General features: G+C 43.9%; 2 protein-coding genes across 4 annotated transcripts in view; one reads left to right on the forward strand and one right to left on the reverse strand.

The window, feature by feature from the left end:
* FIG4 (FIG4 phosphoinositide 5-phosphatase) overlaps positions 1-7,130 on the reverse strand; it is a 576,719-nt gene extending 569,589 nt beyond the window's left edge. The window contains exon 1 of the mRNA XM_068231289.1: positions 7,041-7,130. The gene's annotated coding sequence lies outside the window, so the exon portion shown is untranslated. The remainder of the gene's footprint in view (positions 1-7,040) is intronic.
* AK9 (adenylate kinase 9) overlaps positions 1-21,714 on the forward strand; it is a 178,397-nt gene that overhangs the window by 18,817 nt on the left and 137,866 nt on the right. For all 3 annotated transcript variants that reach the window (XM_068231284.1, XM_068231285.1, XM_068231286.1), the window contains exons 3-4: positions 9,521-9,584; positions 14,611-14,663. In XM_068231284.1, coding sequence (XP_068087385.1) covers positions 9,521-9,584; positions 14,611-14,663 — 117 coding nt within the window. The remainder of the gene's footprint in view (positions 1-9,520; positions 9,585-14,610; positions 14,664-21,714) is intronic.

Consider the following 21,714-nt stretch of genomic DNA (forward strand, 5'->3'; position numbering starts at 1 on the left):
GCGTGGCTTGCCAATGGCCGGGTAAAGACTTGTCTCACTGGAGCTCCCGCTATCCCGACTCCTAAAGGACATCTACACAGCCTAAAACCTCCCTAAAAACAACTTTTAAACAACCTGAGGACACCCTCACATGGGCGGCAGCAGAAGAAAGAGAGAAGCCTCCAAAAATCCCCGCTCGAGTTCATCCCAAATTCTCCGCTTTCTGCGCCCGCTTTAGAGAAGACTGCAAGAGCAGTAGGGAGAGATGGCAACCTCACCAAAAGGCGGGCAGGTGAGAAACTCCCCTCCAACCACCTCTAAACGAGCAAAGAACAACTTAAAACCCCCTTCTGATACTACGCAGTCCCCTCCGACACAAGAACAAAACATAATGGCAGAGGCGCCATGCGGCGGACAAGATGGCACTTCAACATCAACCAACTGTGGCAAAAACTCTCCGGCTCGACCGACAGTCTATAGCCCAGCTAGATCCCCAAAGATACAGGGGACAGATAGCCAGGCGAACTCCCCCTCAAGCGCACAAAGCAGAAACTCTCCGCCAAAGGTTTCAGCCAACAACGGACAACAGTTACGGGTTAACTCACCGAGATCCCCGCAATGTTTGCCGATACGCAACCCTTCTTCACCCACAGCTTCAGATAGCGCTGACTCCTATATGGAAGTGGACCTACACGAATATATACGCTCCCTTCCAACTAAACAAGATTTAGAGAACTGTGTAACCCGTATACTGGATTCACACCGGAGAGACATGGCTGAATTTAGGCAGGAGTTCAGCCACGTGGTGCAACGAGTGGAAGACATTGAGAAACGACAAGATGAGGTTGATAAAACTTTGGAGAAGCAACAAAGCACCATTAATTCTCATTCGGAACATATTTCTGCGATTTACCTGAAAATAGACGATATGGAGAATCGTCATAGACGCAATAATATAAGAATCCGAGGAGTCCCTGAAGCCACACATGCTCCTGACATTATGGCCACTACGGAAGCCATCTTCAACCTCTTTCTGGATGCCCCTCATGACAACAAGATAGAGCTGGATAGAGCACACAGATCCGCTAGCCCTCCCAATCCAGACCCCCTGAAACCAAGGGACATCATATGCAGAGTACACTTTTATAAAGAGAAGGACAGGATCATGGCAGCAGCACGACAGAAGGGAGAAATAGACTTTGATGGAGCCAAAATCTGCCTATATCCGGACTTATCTGGGCTCACCCTTCAAATGAGGAAAGCAGTAAGACCACTACTAACAGTGCTGTGGGAAAAGGAGATCATCTACCGCTGGGGCTACCCATTTGCCATCCACATGTCGAAGGAGGGAAGATCAATAACCTTCTCATCACCACAGGACCTACAGAAAGTTAAGGACTTCTATGACCTACCCCGCATCACTTTACCGGAATGGCCGCTACAAGTGTCCACCTCGGCCCTGCCACAACGTGAGCGCTGGAGGAGAGTCCAGAACAGGGGGAGAGCAACTCGAGCCCTTGACGCACCTACAGATTAGGAAGGTGACTTCTTTTTGTTTCGTCCCCATACTTCTGCTGTTGAGTATACTTCTGCTCCTCCTTAGAAAATGAAGCTGATCAACCTAACGTGAGTACTTAAGCGTTGGTCAGTTTGTCGTTATTAGCCCCTCCGTGATGCTTTAGACGCTCAGGAACAATATACTATATCTACCCATTCGGGCTCTTATGAGCTGGAGCTCCCTCACCATTCCTCCATGTTCCTTTACTCACCCCTGGAGAGACTCCCGCTATTTGTGAACATTTCAACCCGGGCATACGACCGGACTTAGTATGCCTAAACATGTAGCCTACGTGGGCTTCCACTGCTCCAGACCTATGCATCACCTATTTAGAGAGGGGCCCCCCTCCCATGGCCCTTTTGTTCACTTTATGATAACCTGAGAGACTGACGAACAGTGGAATAATAGTGATTGTCAAACCAGACGTTATAAGTTACTCAGTTAAAAGGTTTGTCTTTATATTATTCTGTCCAGTTACCCTCCCATACACTATATAATGTACATGTGAGGAGGTACGGTTACACTATAACTAACTACTAAGGGGCTAGTCTCTATAGAAATGGAGGTATGTCATGAGCTCTGAAAACAATAGGGGAAAACACGTCCCATTTAATGCGCGCATGAGAGTACAGACGGTAATCACTACGCTGACTGATCCGCTGCGGGGACCCTAATTTCTTAAATTTACACAGTATCTCTAGAAGCACCCACTTTCCCCAAACTTGTTCTCATACTCGCGACATAACATGTAAGGAGGCTTATATTACAACTAGAATGCCAGCTACTTGTGCATATTGGCATTTTCCTAAAACTCGGTATAATTCCTAAGTGGTTTGAAAACAAACACAGCCAGTTCATACGATTTCTAAGTTTGCCTGATATGTACCACATTCCATATGACTATAACCCCCCTACATACCCAAAGAGGCTAGTGAAAATGAGTTAATGAACTCCCCTTACTTAACCACTTATTCCCCAAGTGCTGTATAACCACGAGCCATTTTTTTTTTCCCCAGACAAACTCTTACTCATACGAGCTCCTACAGCCTCCAACTAAGAGACTCATAGGTTACCGTTCCATTTAGAGCTAGCCCCACATGTTGTCACACATGGTGAGGTTGTTATCTTTATGTGCCTGTAGCTAACATGTTCATCGTTTTTGGCTGTAAAACAAGGTTTAAATATATAAGGGAGTCGGGAGCGGATAGGCTCCCGTGACCGGATCTTGGTTCTCACTCCCCACGAAATCTCTCACGCTCCGGGTGTTCTTAGAGCCCCCTTAGCGTGACCAGTGAACATTTGTTCTTCATTGTCGGCATGCCTACATCGCCGGCTACTTATGTTATGTTTGTAATTTTCTCCACCCTTTTCTCCCCCTCCCCCACTTTCCTCGACCCTACCCCTAGGTATGCTGCCGCCTTGCCATACCTCAAATCATACCACAATCTGGGCCAGTGTCATGACACCAAAAAGCTTATGAACCTAACCTACTCCTACAAGCATGTATAGTTGTCAGATTTCCTCCTTTAATGTTAAAGGCTTCAACGCCCCAAATAAGCGCTCACAAATTTTACACAACCTACATAAACAGAAAGTTTCCATAATCTTTCTACAGGAAACCCATTTCAAAACAAACGTAATCCCAGCTATCAGAGGTAGATATTTTGATAAATGGTACCATAGCTCGAACCCCTTGAATAAATCAAAGGGAGTGTCCATCGGGTTTCATAAACACCTCAATTGTACCATCTTAAAAGAATTGTCAGACCCCCTAGGTAGATTCTTGTTTTTGATCATCCAACTAGACAACCGTAAATATACCCTTGCCAATCTGTACCTTCCGAATCAAAACCAAGGCGGAGCCCTACTGCGCTACCTATCTAAGCTGGCATCATTTGCAGAGGGAGATATAATACTAGGAGGGGACCTCAACCTATGTTTCAACTCCAACCTAGACTCCTCCACAGGGAGGTCACCACTACCTAAAGCCACTCTAGTAAAATGAAAATCCAAGTTAGCCTCATTACATTTAGTTGACGTTTGGCGAATATTATACCCTAATACACGGGACTATTCCTTCTTCTCATCAGTCCATAAAACTCATAGCCGCATAGACTATTTCTTAGTGTCCCAATCTCTCCTTGATCTCAATATACAGGCATCCATTGGGAACAGAATATGGTCAGATCACGCACCCATCTTCTGCTCAATTAGCACAAAAGATCACTCCCATCGACAGTTTCAATGGAGGCTTAACGAAAACCTCCTGAAAGACTCACAATGCTCAACTGCCATTAAGGAAGCAATTGACCAGTTCATGAAGGACCACAGCACTGACGAAACCCCCACAACCGTTAAATGGGAGGCTCTGAAATGTGTACTACGTGGTATCTTCATCTCTCATGGGGCTAGATTGAAAAAGGAGAGAGGTATTCAAATCAACAATCTACTAGCTAAAACACAGATTCTTGAAGTCAAGCTTAAATCCGCCTATACACCTGCTCTAGACCTAGAGCTTTCAAATACAAGGCAGTCCCTACTAACCCTACTCGACCATAAAACTCTAGCTGCTAGGGAACGATTTCATAGCAAACTTTTCTACCACGGAGACAAATGTGGCACCCTACTAGCACATTATCTCCATCCACGACCCAATAACTCCAACATTTTCTCGATCAAAAACTCCAAGGGCCATACCAAGTTTAAAAATTCAGAAATTGCAAAGGAATTTAATAACTATTATACAGCCCTTTACAACATTAAAGGTAAATACCACAACATGAACCAGCCCAAACTAAAAGAGAAAATCCTCTCCTATGTAAACTCCACCAGACTTCCAACCCTTTCAGAAGACGAAATTAATGAATTAGACTCAGATATCACAGATCTTGAATTAATCTCATGCATTAGGGCACTTAAAAAGGGTAAAAGCCCTGGACCTGATGGCCTCACTCACCCCTTTTATAAGCAGTTCTGTTCCTCCCTGGCACCTCTCCTGCTACAGACCTTTAACTCCATAAATCAGGATAGGACTTTTACACCCCAAACATCCATGGCCCACATTACAGTAATCCCCAAATCGGACAAGGACCCAAATAGTTGTACAAATTACCGCCCTATCTCCCTGATCAACTTAGATCTCAAACTTTATGCAAAGATCCTTGCTGAGAGGCTTAAACTCGTGCTACCTAACATTATCCATACCGACCAAACTGGGTTTGTGGTTGGGAGAGAGGCTAGGGACAACACTTTGAAAACTGTGTCCCTGATTCATCATGCCAGGAGGACCAAATCTCCCCTTTGTATTATGTCGGTTGACGCGGAGAAGGCGTTCGACAGGGTCCACTGGCTCTTCCTTGAGGCTTGCCTAGACCAAATTGGACTGGGTCCGAATTTTAGAAGCAAGGTGATGGCATTATACAAAAACCCCTCTGCCAGAATTAAGATTAATGGGACCCTGTCGGACGCCTTCCCTATAGCGAACGGGACACGCCAAGGCTGCCCCCTCTCTCCCCTACTCTACGTCCTTTGCATGGAACACCTGGCGGTGGCACTGCGAAAAAACGATGATATCCAGGGACTTATTAAGGGTGACAGACATTTTAAAATCTCCCTATTTGCAGATGATCTGCTAGTTTATATATCAAATCCCAATATTGCTCTTCCTAACTTACTACGAGAGCATGAACTCTTCGGGAATCTAAGTAATTTTAAGATCAACATTAGTAAAACCGAAATGTTCACCCTCCCAGACCCTCTAGTATCCACACTCCAAAAATCTTTCTCATTTAAATGGCAATCCCACAGAATTAAATATCTAGGAGTTTATATTTCAGCAGATCCATCGGAATTATTCGAACTTAATTATCTTCCTCTTTACCTAAAAATCTCGAAAGAGCTGGAAAATTGGAACCCTCTTCATTTATCCTGGGCTGGTCGTATCAATACCATTAAAATGGACACCCTCCCCAAGATACTTTACATTATGCAGGCCATCCCAATTAAACTTTCCATGAAATTTCTAAATAAAATACAATCACTCATAATGAAATTCATCTGGCACAATAGACCCCACAGAACTAAGCTCAGGCTTCTTACAAGGCCCAAGTCAGAAGGGGGAATGGGCCTTCCTGACATTAAAATCTACTATAGAGCTATCTTACTCACTCACATACTTAATTGGTTCCAGGACAGACACAACAAACAATGGATTGAGTTAGAGGACTCCCTATCCACACTAGACCCTAGAACTATGATTTGGTCACCACTAAGACAGAAATCTAAAGCAGAGGACGTGGCGTTTTGGGCGCAAATTGTTCTTTCTAATTGGCACGTCGTTAGCAGCAAACTAAGCCCGTCAACTCCCTACGGTCCTCTTACCTCACTATTAGAGAACCCAGAGCTTGCAGCAGGGGTCCGGGCACATTCCATATTAGGCTGGTCGAGGGAATTCTGGCCACAGGTTAGACATATTACTATGGGAGGACAACTTGTCCCCCGTGAAGTAATTGGTAACCCTGAAAATAGAAGCGAGGTGAACTGGTTAACCTGGTATCAGCTCTCCTGGTTCCATAAATCCGTTAAATCTAAATCCCAAATCCACAGACCCCTCTCAGACTTTGAACGTATGTGCACCTCAAGTGCCTCCCTCCCACATAAAGTTTCCTTACTATATTCGTTTTTAGTCTGCTCATCCAGTGAAAAAGACCTACTGAAACTCACAGACATTTGGGACAGGGACCTAGGGACTCCACTCTTAGCGGAACAATGGGAAAAGACATTCTCACTCATTCACAAGACTTCCATTTCCACCCTACACCAGGAATGGAGCTACAAAGTTTTTTCCAGATGGTACCGAATCCCCACACAGATTGCTAAATATGACCCTCACACCACACCCGCTTGTTGGAGATGCTCCCAACCCCTTGGAACATTCATGCATATTTGGTGGGATTGCCCCCTTATCCGCAACTTCTGGACAAAGGTCTTCCAAATCCACAAATACCTATATTGCAAAAACCTTCCAGTTTCACCAGCCACAGCCCTCTTAACTCTTCTGACAGGAAGAACTTCCATAATCAAAAAATCTCTCACGCCGCAGTTAATGATCGTGGCTAGACTACTCATCTCACGACATTGGAAATCAAACATAGTGCCCACCATGACAGAATGGTGTGGACTGATTTCCGAGAATCTACAAAAGCCCTAGATATGCTTTAAGTGTGTTCCCAATAGTAGAAACAAAACATTAAAACTCATAACTCTATTCCCTCCTAGGCCCAACCAGAGCTCAATTATGTCTATTGATCTGACACAGCGCTCACAGAACCCACTTAACTTTGAGCCCTAGGCCCCCCCCCCTCACTCCCTCGATCTCCAGAAGGACCAATTCTGAACTTAGGTTATGCAGATGGATATTTGAAAAGGGGACAGCAGAGGCCAAATTGAATCTCTGTCACCAACATAGTTCGACGAACCTGTTAACTGTATTAGTCGCCCTTACCATCATCTGCCGATATTTATGCGACTTGCTTCTTGTGGACCTAGAACATGCCCTTGGTCCATAGGCATCATTATTCTGCCCTTAATGTTGAACAACAAAGACTTCTGGAGACCTTGTCATCGTTAATGCTGTTTGATTTCCCACAAGAAACTCCTGGCAGTTTCCTGTCTGTCGACCTTGTTGCATTGTGGGAAATGGCTGTTTACAGCTGTTTCCAACTGCCAAAAAACCATGCAGCAGCTACATCACCTGCCAACAGTAAAAATGTCACCATGTAATAAATGTCAGAATGTAAATCAGGGATTTAAAAGATTTTACAATGGGCAAACACTGACTAAATCATTTATACATAATTATTGTAAAATGAAGCACTTTTTTTTATTACATTATTTTCACTGAAGTTCCTCTTTAAGCTTCTAAACGTGGGTACGCATCATAGGCAGAGTCCCAACCTCTCACACTGCCTGGGACTACCACCCACAAGCTAAACCCCAAGGGGTTGGGAGCAGCGCAGGCAGCTCCCCAGTGTTCTCATCCCCCCCGGCGAACCACCCACAACTACTCTACAAAAATACAAACACAAATAAGGGCAAAGGCTCACTAATAAGCAGCACCTAAATGGTCTGCAGGGTAAGCCAATTTAAAGGCACAGCAGGTGCACCTGCAGTACCAGATCTAGCAAGGACTGAACCGATGAAAGTATCTCCTCTATTACTAGAAAGAGACATCAGTTTTTTGACAGGCTTACCCTGCAGAATGTTTAAATAGCCAGGTGTGGGGGCTTCCTTCACTACTCCCAACTCCTTGGGGGGAAGCTTGCAAGTGGTGGTCCCAGGCAGTCTGAGCGATTGGGACCTCACCTGTATTCATCAGCCATGTTTGGAGAACCCCCCCTATGTCAGATAGAAAAAAAACAGAGGCACCAGAGGGTATTTTGCCAAGAAACAAGTGAGCTGCGAGAAAGAAATTTGCTGGTGAAAATGGGAACAAGGAAGACCACGAAGAAAGAACTTTCTTTGCTTGTCATTGTGTGAGGAAGGCGAGAGATGCCACTGACCAACAGGGATGGGTGGATCCACTGACCAGTAGGTTTGGGTAGAAAATGGTGCCACTGACCTTCATAGTTGGAGGGTAAGGAGGTTTAACAGATCGACATGAATGGTAAGAAGGGTGTTACTAAGCAGCAAAAGGGCAGTAAGATAGAGACCAATGACCAGCAAGAATAATGGGAGAAGTTTTTACTGACCAGCCAAGGTAGGGAGAGAAAATGCCATTTACCAGTAGGTGGTGGGAAAAGGTTGCAGAGACCAGCATGTCGGAGGAAGAAGATGCCATTGACCATAAGTTGTGCAGGGAAAAGAAAATTCCAATATTCAATAATCATTCTATAATTTATTTTGAGACACTTTGTTTAAAATAGAAAAAAAAGTCCTGCTCCAACTAACATCAGTTGTAGTCCACATAGACTAACAATAGGAGGCCATGTATGTATCCTGGTGTTGGGTTGTGGGTGCTAGAACCATCATAAGTAGAAAGCTCTGCAGCTTCCTAGCTAGCCTACCTAGAAAGTAGAGATGGGTACCTAGAAGGGCACACACAACTACCTATGGAAGAAGATGTATGTTATAAGCCAAGCAGCATGGAGAGTTAATTATAATTGCACTCCTGACAGCCCGATTCCAGGCACAGATGTTTTCTAAATTTGTGCAGGCACTCAGTTGCAGAGAGTGTTCCATCTGCCCACCAGCCTCTTGAATAGCTGATATCAAAGAAGCCACTTTCAAAATACCAGGTCAGGAGTAGAGGAAGGAACCACTCAGCTGGATAGGTAAACATAAATACTAATCTGGTCAGCAGCCCAGAATCTGACCACTTCTTATACCACAGACTGTCATTGTTACAGGCTGCAAACCTCTCAAAGAGATTCAATCTGTGCCTTCCCCTTGCAGACTACACAGCAGAATGAAGCAATCCAAACAGCAGCAGTGATATCCCCAGCCACAGAGGCTGTAACAGATCTCCTTTTGGTCATGTGAACAAAATTCTGAAACTTATTTTTATTTGCAAAATTCCTCATTTCGCACTAAAAGGTAACACCTGAGCATTCAAACTACTAAGCCATTATGTGGTATTTTTAAATATATGCTTGAAGATGTGTTTTAAAAAAAATAAGATTGCAGCTCCTCCTGCATTTGTACTTCTAGTAATAAAGTACAACCACAACTGTAGCCTGCCCACCCACCTGACCATATACCAACTTCAGCACTAACTGGCTTATTGTCAGTTGTGCAGAATGGGGCATATACAGCCTTTTCCACCCACCAGTTTTTATGGAGGCTGCTGAGATGGAGTATAGTTTGGTGAGCACCTTTTTAAACGTTTAAATTGAATCAGTCTAAGGAAAAAATACTGTTATATCATCAGCATCAGACCCAATAAGCTGTATACATCGCCTAACAATATATTTTTGCCTTTCACAGGGAACTGGAAAGGCTACACTAGGGAAGAAGATCTCACAGGCATGGAACTGCATTTACATTGAAGGTATAATGCTAAAGTAATCTAAACTCTGGATGTCTTTTTTTTTTTTTTTTTTTAATAAAAACCGGTCATGTACTCTCATCTAAATTGTATTGTGTTTTTATGAATGCGCGTGGGCATCTTAATGTAGATGGGGATGATGAAATATAAAAGGAAATGCAGTACTCACAGCTCCATCCAACAGAAGCAGGACCCCGGTTATACTCAAAGCACTTGAGGAAGTGGTTGTATGACTTATATGTTGTCCTCGAGTCAGCTGCAGGTGGAGTGATATGCTGATTACATGCTGTAATCTTGTATATAGAGCTGTGTGCTTTTGGGGGAGTAAAACAAGAAGTGTCTCTTCTGCTCCATCATCAGAGTATAGAAGTAAATCAACCACAAGAGGAAGTGGCATCCTGAGCAATGAAGTTGGGATTGACTGGAACTGAGTGGAAAAGTAATTCTGTAAAAATCTGTAAATCTGTAGGCGAACGTTAGTGACTTTTGCAATTTTCTACTGAGGTGTTAATTCTTTGAGCCGATTAACCTAATAATTACATAACGGATACAAATTGTGTTGCATACACTTAAAAGATACCAAACCCAAGGCAAAGCTACGGTAAGCACAGAGGTATATTCAAAGCTGGATCCGCAGACCTCTGTGTGTTTTCCGTTCTTCTCCTCGTTCACCCTGGCACGCATAATCACTCCTTGAAAAAAATGACTTTTGGCTAAAGTCAAAGTTTCAGACAGGAGGTGGCAGGCTTGGAGCAATGTTCCTTACCAGAATATCTCAGGAACTAATGCTTCATACACACTTGAGATAACAGTCTTTGGAAAATGAAAGATCACAGACCAATTTTACCCCATTCCATATAGTATGAGAGCCATACTCTACACAGTCTATTCTATGGAGCTGAACTCCCCATCAGAAAAAATCTTTGCAAGATGCTGCACACAAAGATGCCCGTACACACTCAAAAGATCATTATCTGCAAAAGATCTGTTCCTGCAAAATATCCATTCCTGCAAAATGCATTCATAGGGCTTGATTCACAAGAGTGCTAACTTTTAAGCACGGCCGTTTTCGCGCGAATTTTCGGCGTTTTAGCGCGAATTTTTGCGTTCGCGCGCAATTAAACGGTTTCGCGCGAAATCATTATCGTTTTCGCGCGCTAACGCGAATTTTCGCGTGAAACGATATCGATCGAAAACGTTTAATTGCGCGCGAACGCGAAAATTTGCGCGAAAACGGCCGTGCTAAAAGTTAGCACTCTTTTGTGAATCAAGCCCATAGTCTATGAGATCTGCAGATCCTCATACACACCTTGTTTAACAGACAATCATCTGCATATCTGGCAATCATCTGCATTGATTGTCTGTTAAACCAAGTGTGTATGATGATCTGCAGATCTCATAGACTATGGACTTGATTCACAAAGCGGTGATAACTCAGTTATCACGCCTAAAAGACTTTAGGCGTGATAACCTTTGCACCACTGAGTTATCACCGATTTGTGCTGCTCTTCGCGCGAAGCTACCGCGCGTACACGCGTACACGCGCGCGCGCAAAGTCCCATAGGGCTTAATGGGAGCTTCGCGCGAAGCGCCGGGCGCTGCGTGCGCGCGGAAAACTTTGCGCGCGGAAAACTCGCGCGAGTTTCTTCTTATCACGCCTAAACTGAGTTTAGGCGTGATAAAGGGCTTTTCACAGGCGTGCAAACACTTTGCACCGCTTTGTGAATCAAGCCCTATGAATGCATTTTGCAGGAATGGATCTTTTGCAGGAACAGATCTTTTGCAGATAATGATCTTTTGAGTGTGTACAGGCATCTTTGTGTGCAGCATCCTGCAAAGATTTTATTTGTTGGGGAGTGCAGCTCCATAGAATAGACTGTGTAGGTAAAGGGGCATACAGACATGCGACTAAAGTCGTTGGTAACGAACGACTAACGATCGTTTATAACGACGATCGTTACAAAATAACCGCTAACGATCGTTAAGGGTAACGATCAGCGACTGAAGTCGTTGCAAACTGGAAATCCGTCCTGGCGGATTTTTTGTAACGACGATCGTTAGCAAAAGTACGTGTGTATGCTGATCGTTACAAAAACGATCGTTCGTTAAGTACCGTACATGCGCAGACAGAGAGAGAGAGACAGAGAGATGTATATAGATATATATATATATATATATATATATATATATATATAGATGTAGATAGATGTATAGAGATATATAGATATATGTTGACATAGATAGAGATATATCTATCTATATCTCTCTCTCCCTGTGTGTGTATATATATATATATATATATATATATATATATATATATATATATATATATATATATATATGTACGCAACTTCCTCTTTCCTACTGGCCATTAACAATGACGTTCGTTCCGGGTTCATTGATCTGAATAACGTTTAGCATACTAGATGCGCTGTATCATACCTTCGTCACTTCCGCATCGTTCGTTCGGAAACGATCTGATCGTTTCCCACTTTCAACACCTCTTTACTAACGACCTTTTCATTTCTCTCCTTAATTGATCGTTCGTCGTTGCTTACGAACGATCGTTATCGCATGTCTGTACGTAGCTTTAGGCTCTCATACTACATGGAAGGGGGTAAAATTGGTCTGTGATCTTGCCTTTTCCAAAGACTTTTATCTCAAGTGTGTATAAAGCATAAGACAGTAACAAGTAAAACTTTTTTTTTTTTTGTACAAGTGGGAAAAGTTAGAAACTCAAGTATATCTTGCTGTATGTTATTAGCTGTCCATAGGTCCACCAGGAAAGATTTGGAGGTCCAAGGGACAGGCATTGAGGGGAAAATCACCTAAGTTCCTTCATAGAAAGCAATAAAAATCCACAGTAGGTTGTAACCCTGTTCCACAATTACTGTTTTTTTTCTTAAACTCTCCTAAAAAAATATTCAAATCTTTGGGTTTTTTTTGCTGCTGCCTCGCTAATTTTCTTCTGCTGACTGGTTCACAAAAAGGACCAACTGTGGTCCTCATTGACAGGCCAGAGAAGGTTTTGAGTGTGACTGTATTCAGGCTTCTGCAATGGTGTAGAGGCCAGAGGATGATCTGGGGTCACCTCCATCTTTATACTACCTTAAATTATAAATGTGAACAGAAGTGACAGCTGGATTTTATTAGTTATAGGGATGTTCATTGATATGCACATGATTCTGAGTTAATGGAAATTTCATGGTACATTTATGCAAATTTACGCAGCTTGAAAACGGACCAGATTAAAAAAAAAAATCTTAAAATTAGCTTGAACCTCATTGACCATCCCTAATTAGTAATGTGCCATCAGAGGTAGGTCAGTAAGGCTGCAGCTAAAGCAGCCTTATTGTTTCAAGGTTTTTTTTTCCTGAAACTTCAGACTTTTTGGCCTGGTGCACACCAAAAACCGCTAGCAGATCCGCAAAATGCTAGCAGATTTTGAAACGCTTTTTCTTATTTTTCTATGGCGTTTTGCTAGCGTTTTGCGGATTGCTGCAGCGGATTTCAGTATAGTACATTTCGGGCCTGATTCACAAAGCGGTGCAAACATTTTTGCGGACTTTTGCGTGCGCAAAGTGGCGCGATTCGCGCGATCGCGGACTTTTGCGCCCGCAATTTGCCGCGATTCGCGCCAAATTGCGCGCGCAAAAGTCCGCAATCGCGCGAATCGCAGCACTTTGCGCGCGCAAAAGTCCACGAAAATGTTTTCACCGCTTTGTGAATCAGGCCCTTCATATATTGTTACAGTAAAGCTGTTACTGAACAGCTTCTGTAACAAAAACGATGGCAAAACCGCTCTGAACAGGCGTTTTTCAGAGCGGTTTGCGTTTTTCCTATACTTAACATTGAGGCAAAAACGCATCAGAAATCCAAAAAATGCCTCACCCCGGCATTTTTCGTTTCTGCAACACGCCTCCCGCTCTGGTGTGCACCACCCCATTGAGATACATTGACCAAGCGGCTGCAGAAACGCGGAAAAAGCCGCTCGGTGTGCACCAGCCCTTTGTTAAATATTTTTGCTTCATTTATGAAGAATGTCTTAGGCAAGGAGCACACCTGTCTGTCAGTTTTGTGAGCATTTTTCTGCACGCATCTTTTTACAGGAGCTAAGACTGGATTCACATTTGTCAGTTTTTCAGTGCATTTTCTCCCAAGAAAACTAAGAACCAATGTTAATCAGTGGGTTAGATCACACTTGTGTGCATTTTTCACATGCACAAAATCAATTAACAGCAATATAGTACTGTCAGAAAACTGATGCAGGAAAATGCATGCATAAAACTTATAGACAAGTGTGAATAATTGATAGAGAAAATGCACACAGTGCCGCACTTCTGCTGTCAGGCTTTTTTTTCTGCTTGCCAAAATGGCATGCAAGTGTGAACTAGCCCATTAACATTGGCTTTCTTGTACAGAAAACATGCACAAAACCGACAAGTGTACTCCCAGCCTTAGACAACTGTGTCTGCTTTACTCATTGCGGTGAGCAGGGAAATTACATTATGTTGACTCCAAATTGCATTTCCTCCAAAAAACAGGAAAGTCCTTCTAGCACTAGGATGCTTTTATTCTTTAACTAAGCGACCCAAGCCCGTTTAAAAATGGGCTTTAGGTCAGTCCTCGCTGCAGCACCACAGCGTGCGCACACACGCCCGGGCAGCCCGCTGTCTTGCCCTGTCCCTGTGTCCTGTCCCAACGGCTGTCAGTGCTTGACATGCGCTGTAGCGCAAAAGCACTGACACAGGGACAGACGCAGGGACACTTGTACTTTATTAGGTAGGATTTCTTGTTATTAAAAAGCAAAGAACAATGTCATTAACTTCTCCCTAGACAAAACAACAACCAATTAACAATTTTATGAAAGCACATTAATCTCAGTATAACTATGAAGGTTTGTTTTAACTAAATGGCATCCTCCAAATATTATTCCCTGCTAGCTAAAATTCAATGTATTCCACCTGATAAACATGTTAATTACAGTAATTCATTACATTAACACTGTTTTCTGTTTCATTGTTTTCAGCCAAAGAATTAATTAATGAACACGTAAAGAGAGAAACTGAACAGGGAATTATGGTTAGTACAATGACCAATCCACCTAAAGGTTAATGCATATTCTGTTGGATAAAAGCGGAATTAATCTAAGCATATACTCTTTCTTAATAAGAAGGTATTTTAAATAGTCTTTGTATCTCAGTCTGCAGTCTACATCAAGGGCAGAATGCAAGGTTTAGAACCAGTATTAAAGAACAAGCGACACCCATGCTAACCTAGAAATAAAAAACACATATATAAGTAGATAAATACTACTTCTACTTACATAACAGATATATTGTGCTATCCACCTAATTATTCCTGTGAATTTTATAAAGGAAAAGCAGAAAATCCTATTCTAGGCAGTGGCCATTTTGCCAAGCTAATGCTGTCATCATATCCTCCCTGACTCTTGTTTTTCCCCCCTCACTTCTCTTGCTCATTGCGTATTCATTAGCTGCCCTCCTCCCAGAGTCTTCAGACACCCTGTATACTAGGAACTGCACTTTTTTTATTTACTCCTCCAATCACTGAGTCACCTCAGCCTTGCTTGTAAACACAAGTGATCTAATAAGCAGCTAGGCAGGGAAATAAATGGAAGCGGAGGAATACATTATAGATAAAAATAACTCCCAGCATTCAACTGTTTGGCACTGACTACTAAAGGGCCAGTGCTCCTAAAGTATGTGATAACTACAAATCATAACAGCAGAAAAAGTTTTGAATGCAGGATTAGCATCTTTATCACTTTAATACATTCAGACCAGTTGCTGTTAAAATTTGATTTTTTTATGGTGACAATACCGCTTTAAGATAACAAGATAGATGCAGGGTACAGGGACAGCCTGCAGGTGAAACCGGAAATTGCAGGTTATCTCCAACTCTACAGAGGGCAACTTGCTGGTGCTCTGTGGAAGTTCATTATAGTTTAGGCATATATATTACCACCAGCATTGCACATAGCATTGCACAATTCCTGACAACATCATGACTGCGATGGAGAAATGGTTGTACGGACAGGTCTGGCAGGTTATTCTGTCAATAGCGGAGTACAACCACAGGCGTGACCATAGCTATGCCTCCAACCCCCAATGTGACCTCCCACCAACCTCTGCTCTGCAGTTCAGGCTTGCTTATAATCATGAGGGCAAATAAGCAATATGGCCATGCTCTACACAGCCTTATCCTTACTCTACATGGCAGCTGAGGCTCACTTTTAATCATGTTGGTAGAGAAGTGTCATGGTCAACAGGCTGGTTTCAAGTTATGTGGGCATAACCATCACATGCAAATAAGACCATGCTCTCTTTGCACCGACATGACTAGAAGTCAGCCTCTGCTTCAGTACAGAGACTGATGTATGAACAGGTAGACAAGTGGACCATGGCCACACTCCTCCTGACTAGGAAGTGCTAATATTACGAAGTTATATTTACAGCTTTTTTTCAAAACCAGCTTTGTAGAGAGGATGGTGAGGAGGACAGTATGTCATACTTCACACATGTTTTCTTTAAAGCAGTTCTGTAATGGATTTTTTGAACTCTTAACTCATGGTAATGCTGCATATTTTGCATGCTTACCATCTAACCAGGAGTATGTATTGTGGCATTGTTGCATCAGCTGGATGCCGGGAGAGGCCTAAAATAGTAAAGTATCAGTAATTCTGAACCTAACCCTAACCCTTAACCTTCCATTGATGGTGCCTAACCTTAACCCCCACCTAGTGCTTAACCCTCCCCCATAGATGTCTAACTCTAATCCCCTCACCAATGCCTAATCCTAACTACCGTTAGTTGCAGGCGATTGGCTACCATAGTCTACAATCATTAAATGCATAGCCGCATTGGGGGCCAAATCACCACTTCGGTGCCCAATAGCCAAAATTTAACACAGATGTCTATTAGATGACTGTAACAATTGGTGTCAGCAAGCACCGCTATTCTGATTATTGGTGATCTGTAGTATCACCAATAATACAGATGCTATACCTGATTATATGGTGATCTGCAGAATCACCAATAATGCAAGTATAGCATGACACGATGCAGTCGAACACAAGAGGGTGCTGGGTACAATAGAGTATCTCTATAGGGCACAGAGATACAACCTCCAGCAAGCTGGAACAGCAGACAACAATAATATACAGTGTAAATTCAAGTCTGTGGAAATATCCACCACACCGTAATTCCTCAGAGGTGTGGTTACCTCTGAATGGGAACCCTGTGTGTGAGATTCTCTAAAGGACGGAGTGGAGGAGTCTCGGCCTCTAGCAGCAAGGGTTTGCTAGTGGCGGTCGTCTCAAAGAGGCAAGCCTCTGATACAACCCTACAGTGGGAGACGTTCCACTGAAGGGAGAACGGTCAGACAAAATGAGGTTCGGCAACAGATCAGGCGGCAGCAGTACAGAAACGTGAGACAAGAGAATAGTCGGAAACCAAGCCAAGGCTGGCGAAGTACAAAATCAGGAAGCAGAGGAGTAGTCAAGACAGGCACAGAATCATACACGATAAATCAAACATATATTGGTGATAAACCAATATATAACACAATATCAGAGACAAGGCTGACTAGGTCTGAGTGCTGACACAGGGTATCGCAAACACAGACGAAGTGTGACTTAAAAGCACTTCCTTATATACTGCCTGGGAGAGAAGTCTCCACCCCAGGCAGCAACCAATCAGAGCAGGCTAAAATGTCAGCTGATCTCCAGGTCAGCTGACACACTTTCTAAGAGTATAAAGGCGTGTCTGTCGTGCGCGCCCACCCCCTAGAGGCAAGATGGAAGAGTCCTGGTGAGCAGCATGCTGGTGAGTTTGGAGCAGAGTGCTCGGACGGGTTTGCGCAGCGGATGCGGACGAATTTCCACATCCCGCGTTGGAAAGTCCGATTGCCGGATTGGATGCGACCATATTTCTGCAATCCATCCGGCGTTGTGGATTTTTCGTTACAGTACCCCTCCCTCTAGGCGTGGACTCTGGACACGTCCCACCTGGCCTGTCAGGATGAAGCTCATGAAACCAATTCCTAAGGTTATCTGCATGTAAATCACCTGCTTTGACCCAAGATCTTTCCTCTAAACCGTATCCTCTCCAATGCACCAAATACTGCACTGAGCCCTGAACTCGTCTGGAGTCCAAAATCTCCTCGACCTCCCACTCGGGCTCACCATCAACCATGACAGGTTGAGGAGGGGGGGAATCCACCTGAACAGCCGGCTTCAGGAGCGGCACATGAAAGGCTTTCCCCACCCTTAGAGAATGCGGTAAATTGACTCTGTAAGTAACACGGTTAACCCTTTTGGAAATTGGATATGGTCCAACATACCTGGGCCCCAGTTTCACAGATGGCTGTCTCAGAGCTATATGACGAGTTGATACCCAAACTTTGTCCCCTGGTTTAAACTCCCACTTCGCAGATCTTCTCTTATCTACCTGCCTCTTCTGCATGCAAAAAGCCTTTTTTAGATTTTCTCTGACCTTAGCCCAAATCCTCTTAAAAGATTCCTGCCACTCCTCCAGAACAGGGAACGGAGAGTCCGTCACTGGCAAGGGAGAAAATTTGGGGAACTTCCCATTGACTCTCTGGAAAGGCGCATAACCAGAGGTCTCATTTCTGAGATTGTTATGTGCGAATTCAGCAAATGGTAGAAAGTCCGCCCACTGATGTTGGGCGTCCGCCACATAACCTCTCAGGAACTGTTCCAAGGACTGATAGATCCTTTCTGTCTGACCGTTGGTCTGCGGATGGTAACCTGATGAAAAAGACAACGACATACCCATCCCTTTACAGAAGGTCCGCCAGAACCTGGAGACAAACTGGACCCCTCTGTCCGAGACAATATTTTCCGGAATACCGTGTAACGTAAATATATTTTGAATAAAAAGATCTGCTAATTTTTTAGCAGAGGGGAAACCACTCAGGGACACAAAGTGAGCCATCTTACTGAATCTGTCAGTGACTACCCAAATGACCGTCTTTCCATTGGAAACTGGAAGTTCTCCCACAAAGTCCATGGAAATATGCGTCCATGGCTCCTGAGGGGAGGGCAGAGACTGTAAAGTTCCGACTGGAGCTAGTCGGGAGGGTTTGCTCCTGGCACAGACGGTACAGGTCTTGACAAATTCTCTGCAATCTGATTGTAATGATGGCCACCAGACAGACCTACCCAACAACTCTTGGGTTCTGGTGATGCCAGGATGTCCAGCATTCTTGTGTCCATGAAACAACTGCAACACCTTGGGGCGCAAGACACAAGGGACGTATAGAACCCCTTCTGGTTTCCCTTCTGGGACTTTCAAATGGAAAGGACTTAGAAGGCTGGTAAGGTCTTCAACTATTTCAGTGGCTGCCAGGATGATTGATCTCTTTTTGACAAGATACTTTCTGGGGAAGGGGTTGGAGCAGTTTCGGGTTCAAAACAACGGGAAATTAAAACGGGAGAAAAAGAGAGCCCATCTAGCCTGTCTGGGAGTCTTTTAGCCTTTTCAATGTACTGTAGGTTTTTATGATCCGTGTATACAGTTATTACATGCTCTGCCCCCTCTAACCAATGGCACCATTCCTCAAAAGCAAGCTTAATGGCCAACAATTCCCTGTTCCCAACATCATAATTTCTCTGAGCAGGAGAGAATTTTCTAGAAAAGAAAGCACAGGGATGAAGTTTGTCCTGAATTCCTGAACGCTGAGACAATACTGCTCCTACTCCAACCTCTGAGGCATCCACTTCCACTAAGAATGGATAAGCAACATCTACATGACGTAATATGGGAGCAGAACAGAAAGCTTCTTTTAGAGAGGAAAATGTTGCACATGCCTCTTTTGACCGATGAGAGACATCAGCCCCCTTCTTAGTCAAGTTAGTAAGTGACAAGACAAGACAAGACAAATAACATTTATATTGCGCTTTTCTCCTTGCGGACTCAAAGCGCCAGAGCAGAGGGCGCGCTCTATTGGCAATAGCAGTGTAAGGGAGACTTGCCAAAGGTCTCCTACTGAATTAGTGCTGGCTTACTGAACAGGCAGAGCCGGGATGGCTCCACAGAAGAGAACCCCTTGATAAACTTTCTGTAGTTATTTGCGAATCCCAAGAATCTCTGTAGTGCTTTAAGCCCAGATGGTTGTGGCCATTCCCTTACAGCAGAGACCTTCTTGGGATCCATGGACAACCCTGTAGTGGAGATAACGTATCCCAGAAAGGCAATCTCCTTTACCTCAAAAACCCACTTTTCTAGCTTGGCGAATAATTGATTTTCTCTAAGTTTTTGCAACACATACTTAACATGTTGGAGATGTTCAGTGAGATTTTTGGAAAATATTAGGATGTCATCCAAATATACTATTACAAAGTGACCCAGTACCTCCCTGAAGATTTCGTTAACGAACTCCTGGAAGACTGCAGGAGCGTTACACAACCCAAAGGGCATCACCAAGTACTCGTAATGCCCCTTGGGAGTGTTGAATGCCGTCTTCCATTCAACTTCTTCCCTGATACGGATCAAATCGTAGGCTCCTCTCAAATCTAACTTAGTAAAAACAGAAGCCTCGGAAACCTGTGTAAATAAATCATCGATTAGCGGTAGTGGATACCGATTCTTAATCGTGATCTTATTAAGACCCCTGTAATCGATACAGGGGCGCAAACCTCCATCTTTTTTCTGAACAAAGAAGAATCCCGCCCCCGCAGGATATCTCGAAGGGCGGATGAAACCCTTCTGTAAATTTTCTTGGATGTACTCATCCATGGCCAATTTTTCTGGGGGCGAGAGGTTGTATAGGTGGCCCCTGGGAGGCATGGTTCCTGGCTTCAAATCTAAAGGCCAGTCAAAAGGTCTATGCGGGGGTAGTTGATCTGCTGCCCTAGGACAAAAGACATCAGAATATTCCTGATATTGTGGAGGTACTCCTTCCACTTCAACCTTAGTAGAACACACGGCTATCTTCTGTAAACAATGCTGTGAACAATAAGGTGACCAAGTAGTCAACTGCCCATTCCCCCAATCAAACTGAGGCGAATGTAACCATAACCAAGGTAACCCTAATATTACCGTAGAGATAGACATATTTAACACAAAAAACTGGATGATCTCCTTGTGCAGAGCTCCTACTTGCAGTGAGAGAGGAGGTGTCTGGCACAGTGGGGACTTTCCTTGCAAAGGGGTGTCGTCGATTGCTGTAACATACAAATGTTTTTCTACCGGAAGTACAGGGATATTCAACCTTAAAGCAAAATTTTAATCTAAAAAGTTAGCAGTCAACTCAGAGTCCACAACTGCTGTGGTAGGAAAGTTCTGCCCTTCCCAGTTTAAGGAGCAGGGCAATAATATTTTCTCTTGTTTAGGAGGTGAAACTACTCCGCTTAGGGTGGTACCTCCAGCCACACCTAAGCTAAGGAGTTTCCCGACTTCCTACCACAGTTTTGTGCAATGTGGCCCTTTTCCCCGACGTACATGCAGAGACCCTCTTTGCGTCTCCTTGACCTTTCAGCCTCCGTGAGGCGCCCGTGACCTAGTTGCATAGGTTCTTCAGTCTCCACTGCTGCCGAACTACAAGCACCTGAAGCCCTAGAGTACATAGGGTACTTGCCTTTTTTATTGTACCTCAGACGTCTATTTATTTTAATAGATAGTGTTATAGCCTCATCTAGATCTTTGGGTTCTGGGTGACTAATCATCACATCAGTAACTGCCTCTGACAACCCATCTAGATATCTGTCCAGGAGTGCATATTTTTCCAATCTAGAGGAGACTGCCCACTTCCTAAACTCCGATGCATACTCCTCTGCGGTACTGCGTCCCTGTTTAAGGTTTTTGAGTTTGCGTTCGGCCGTGGCGGCACTATCTGGATCATCTAGATGACCGCCATGGCCTTAAAAAACTCGTGGACAGAAGAGAGAGCAGGATGCTCATCAGGTAAGCAGTAAGCCCAGGTCTGGGAGTCGGCATGCAATAGGGTCTTGATGAGAGTAACCTTCTGAGCCTCGGTTCCCAAGGACACAGGCCTCATCTGAAAATAAGATAACACTCTGTGGCGAAAGTTCTGGAAATCTGCCCTAGCGCCTGAAAATCTCTCAGGAATTTTCATTTTAGGCTCACTA

The sequence above is a fragment of the Hyperolius riggenbachi genome, chromosome 4 (genome assembly GCF_040937935.1).
Source record: "Hyperolius riggenbachi isolate aHypRig1 chromosome 4, aHypRig1.pri, whole genome shotgun sequence".
Lineage (NCBI taxonomy): Eukaryota > Metazoa > Chordata > Amphibia > Anura > Hyperoliidae > Hyperolius > Hyperolius riggenbachi.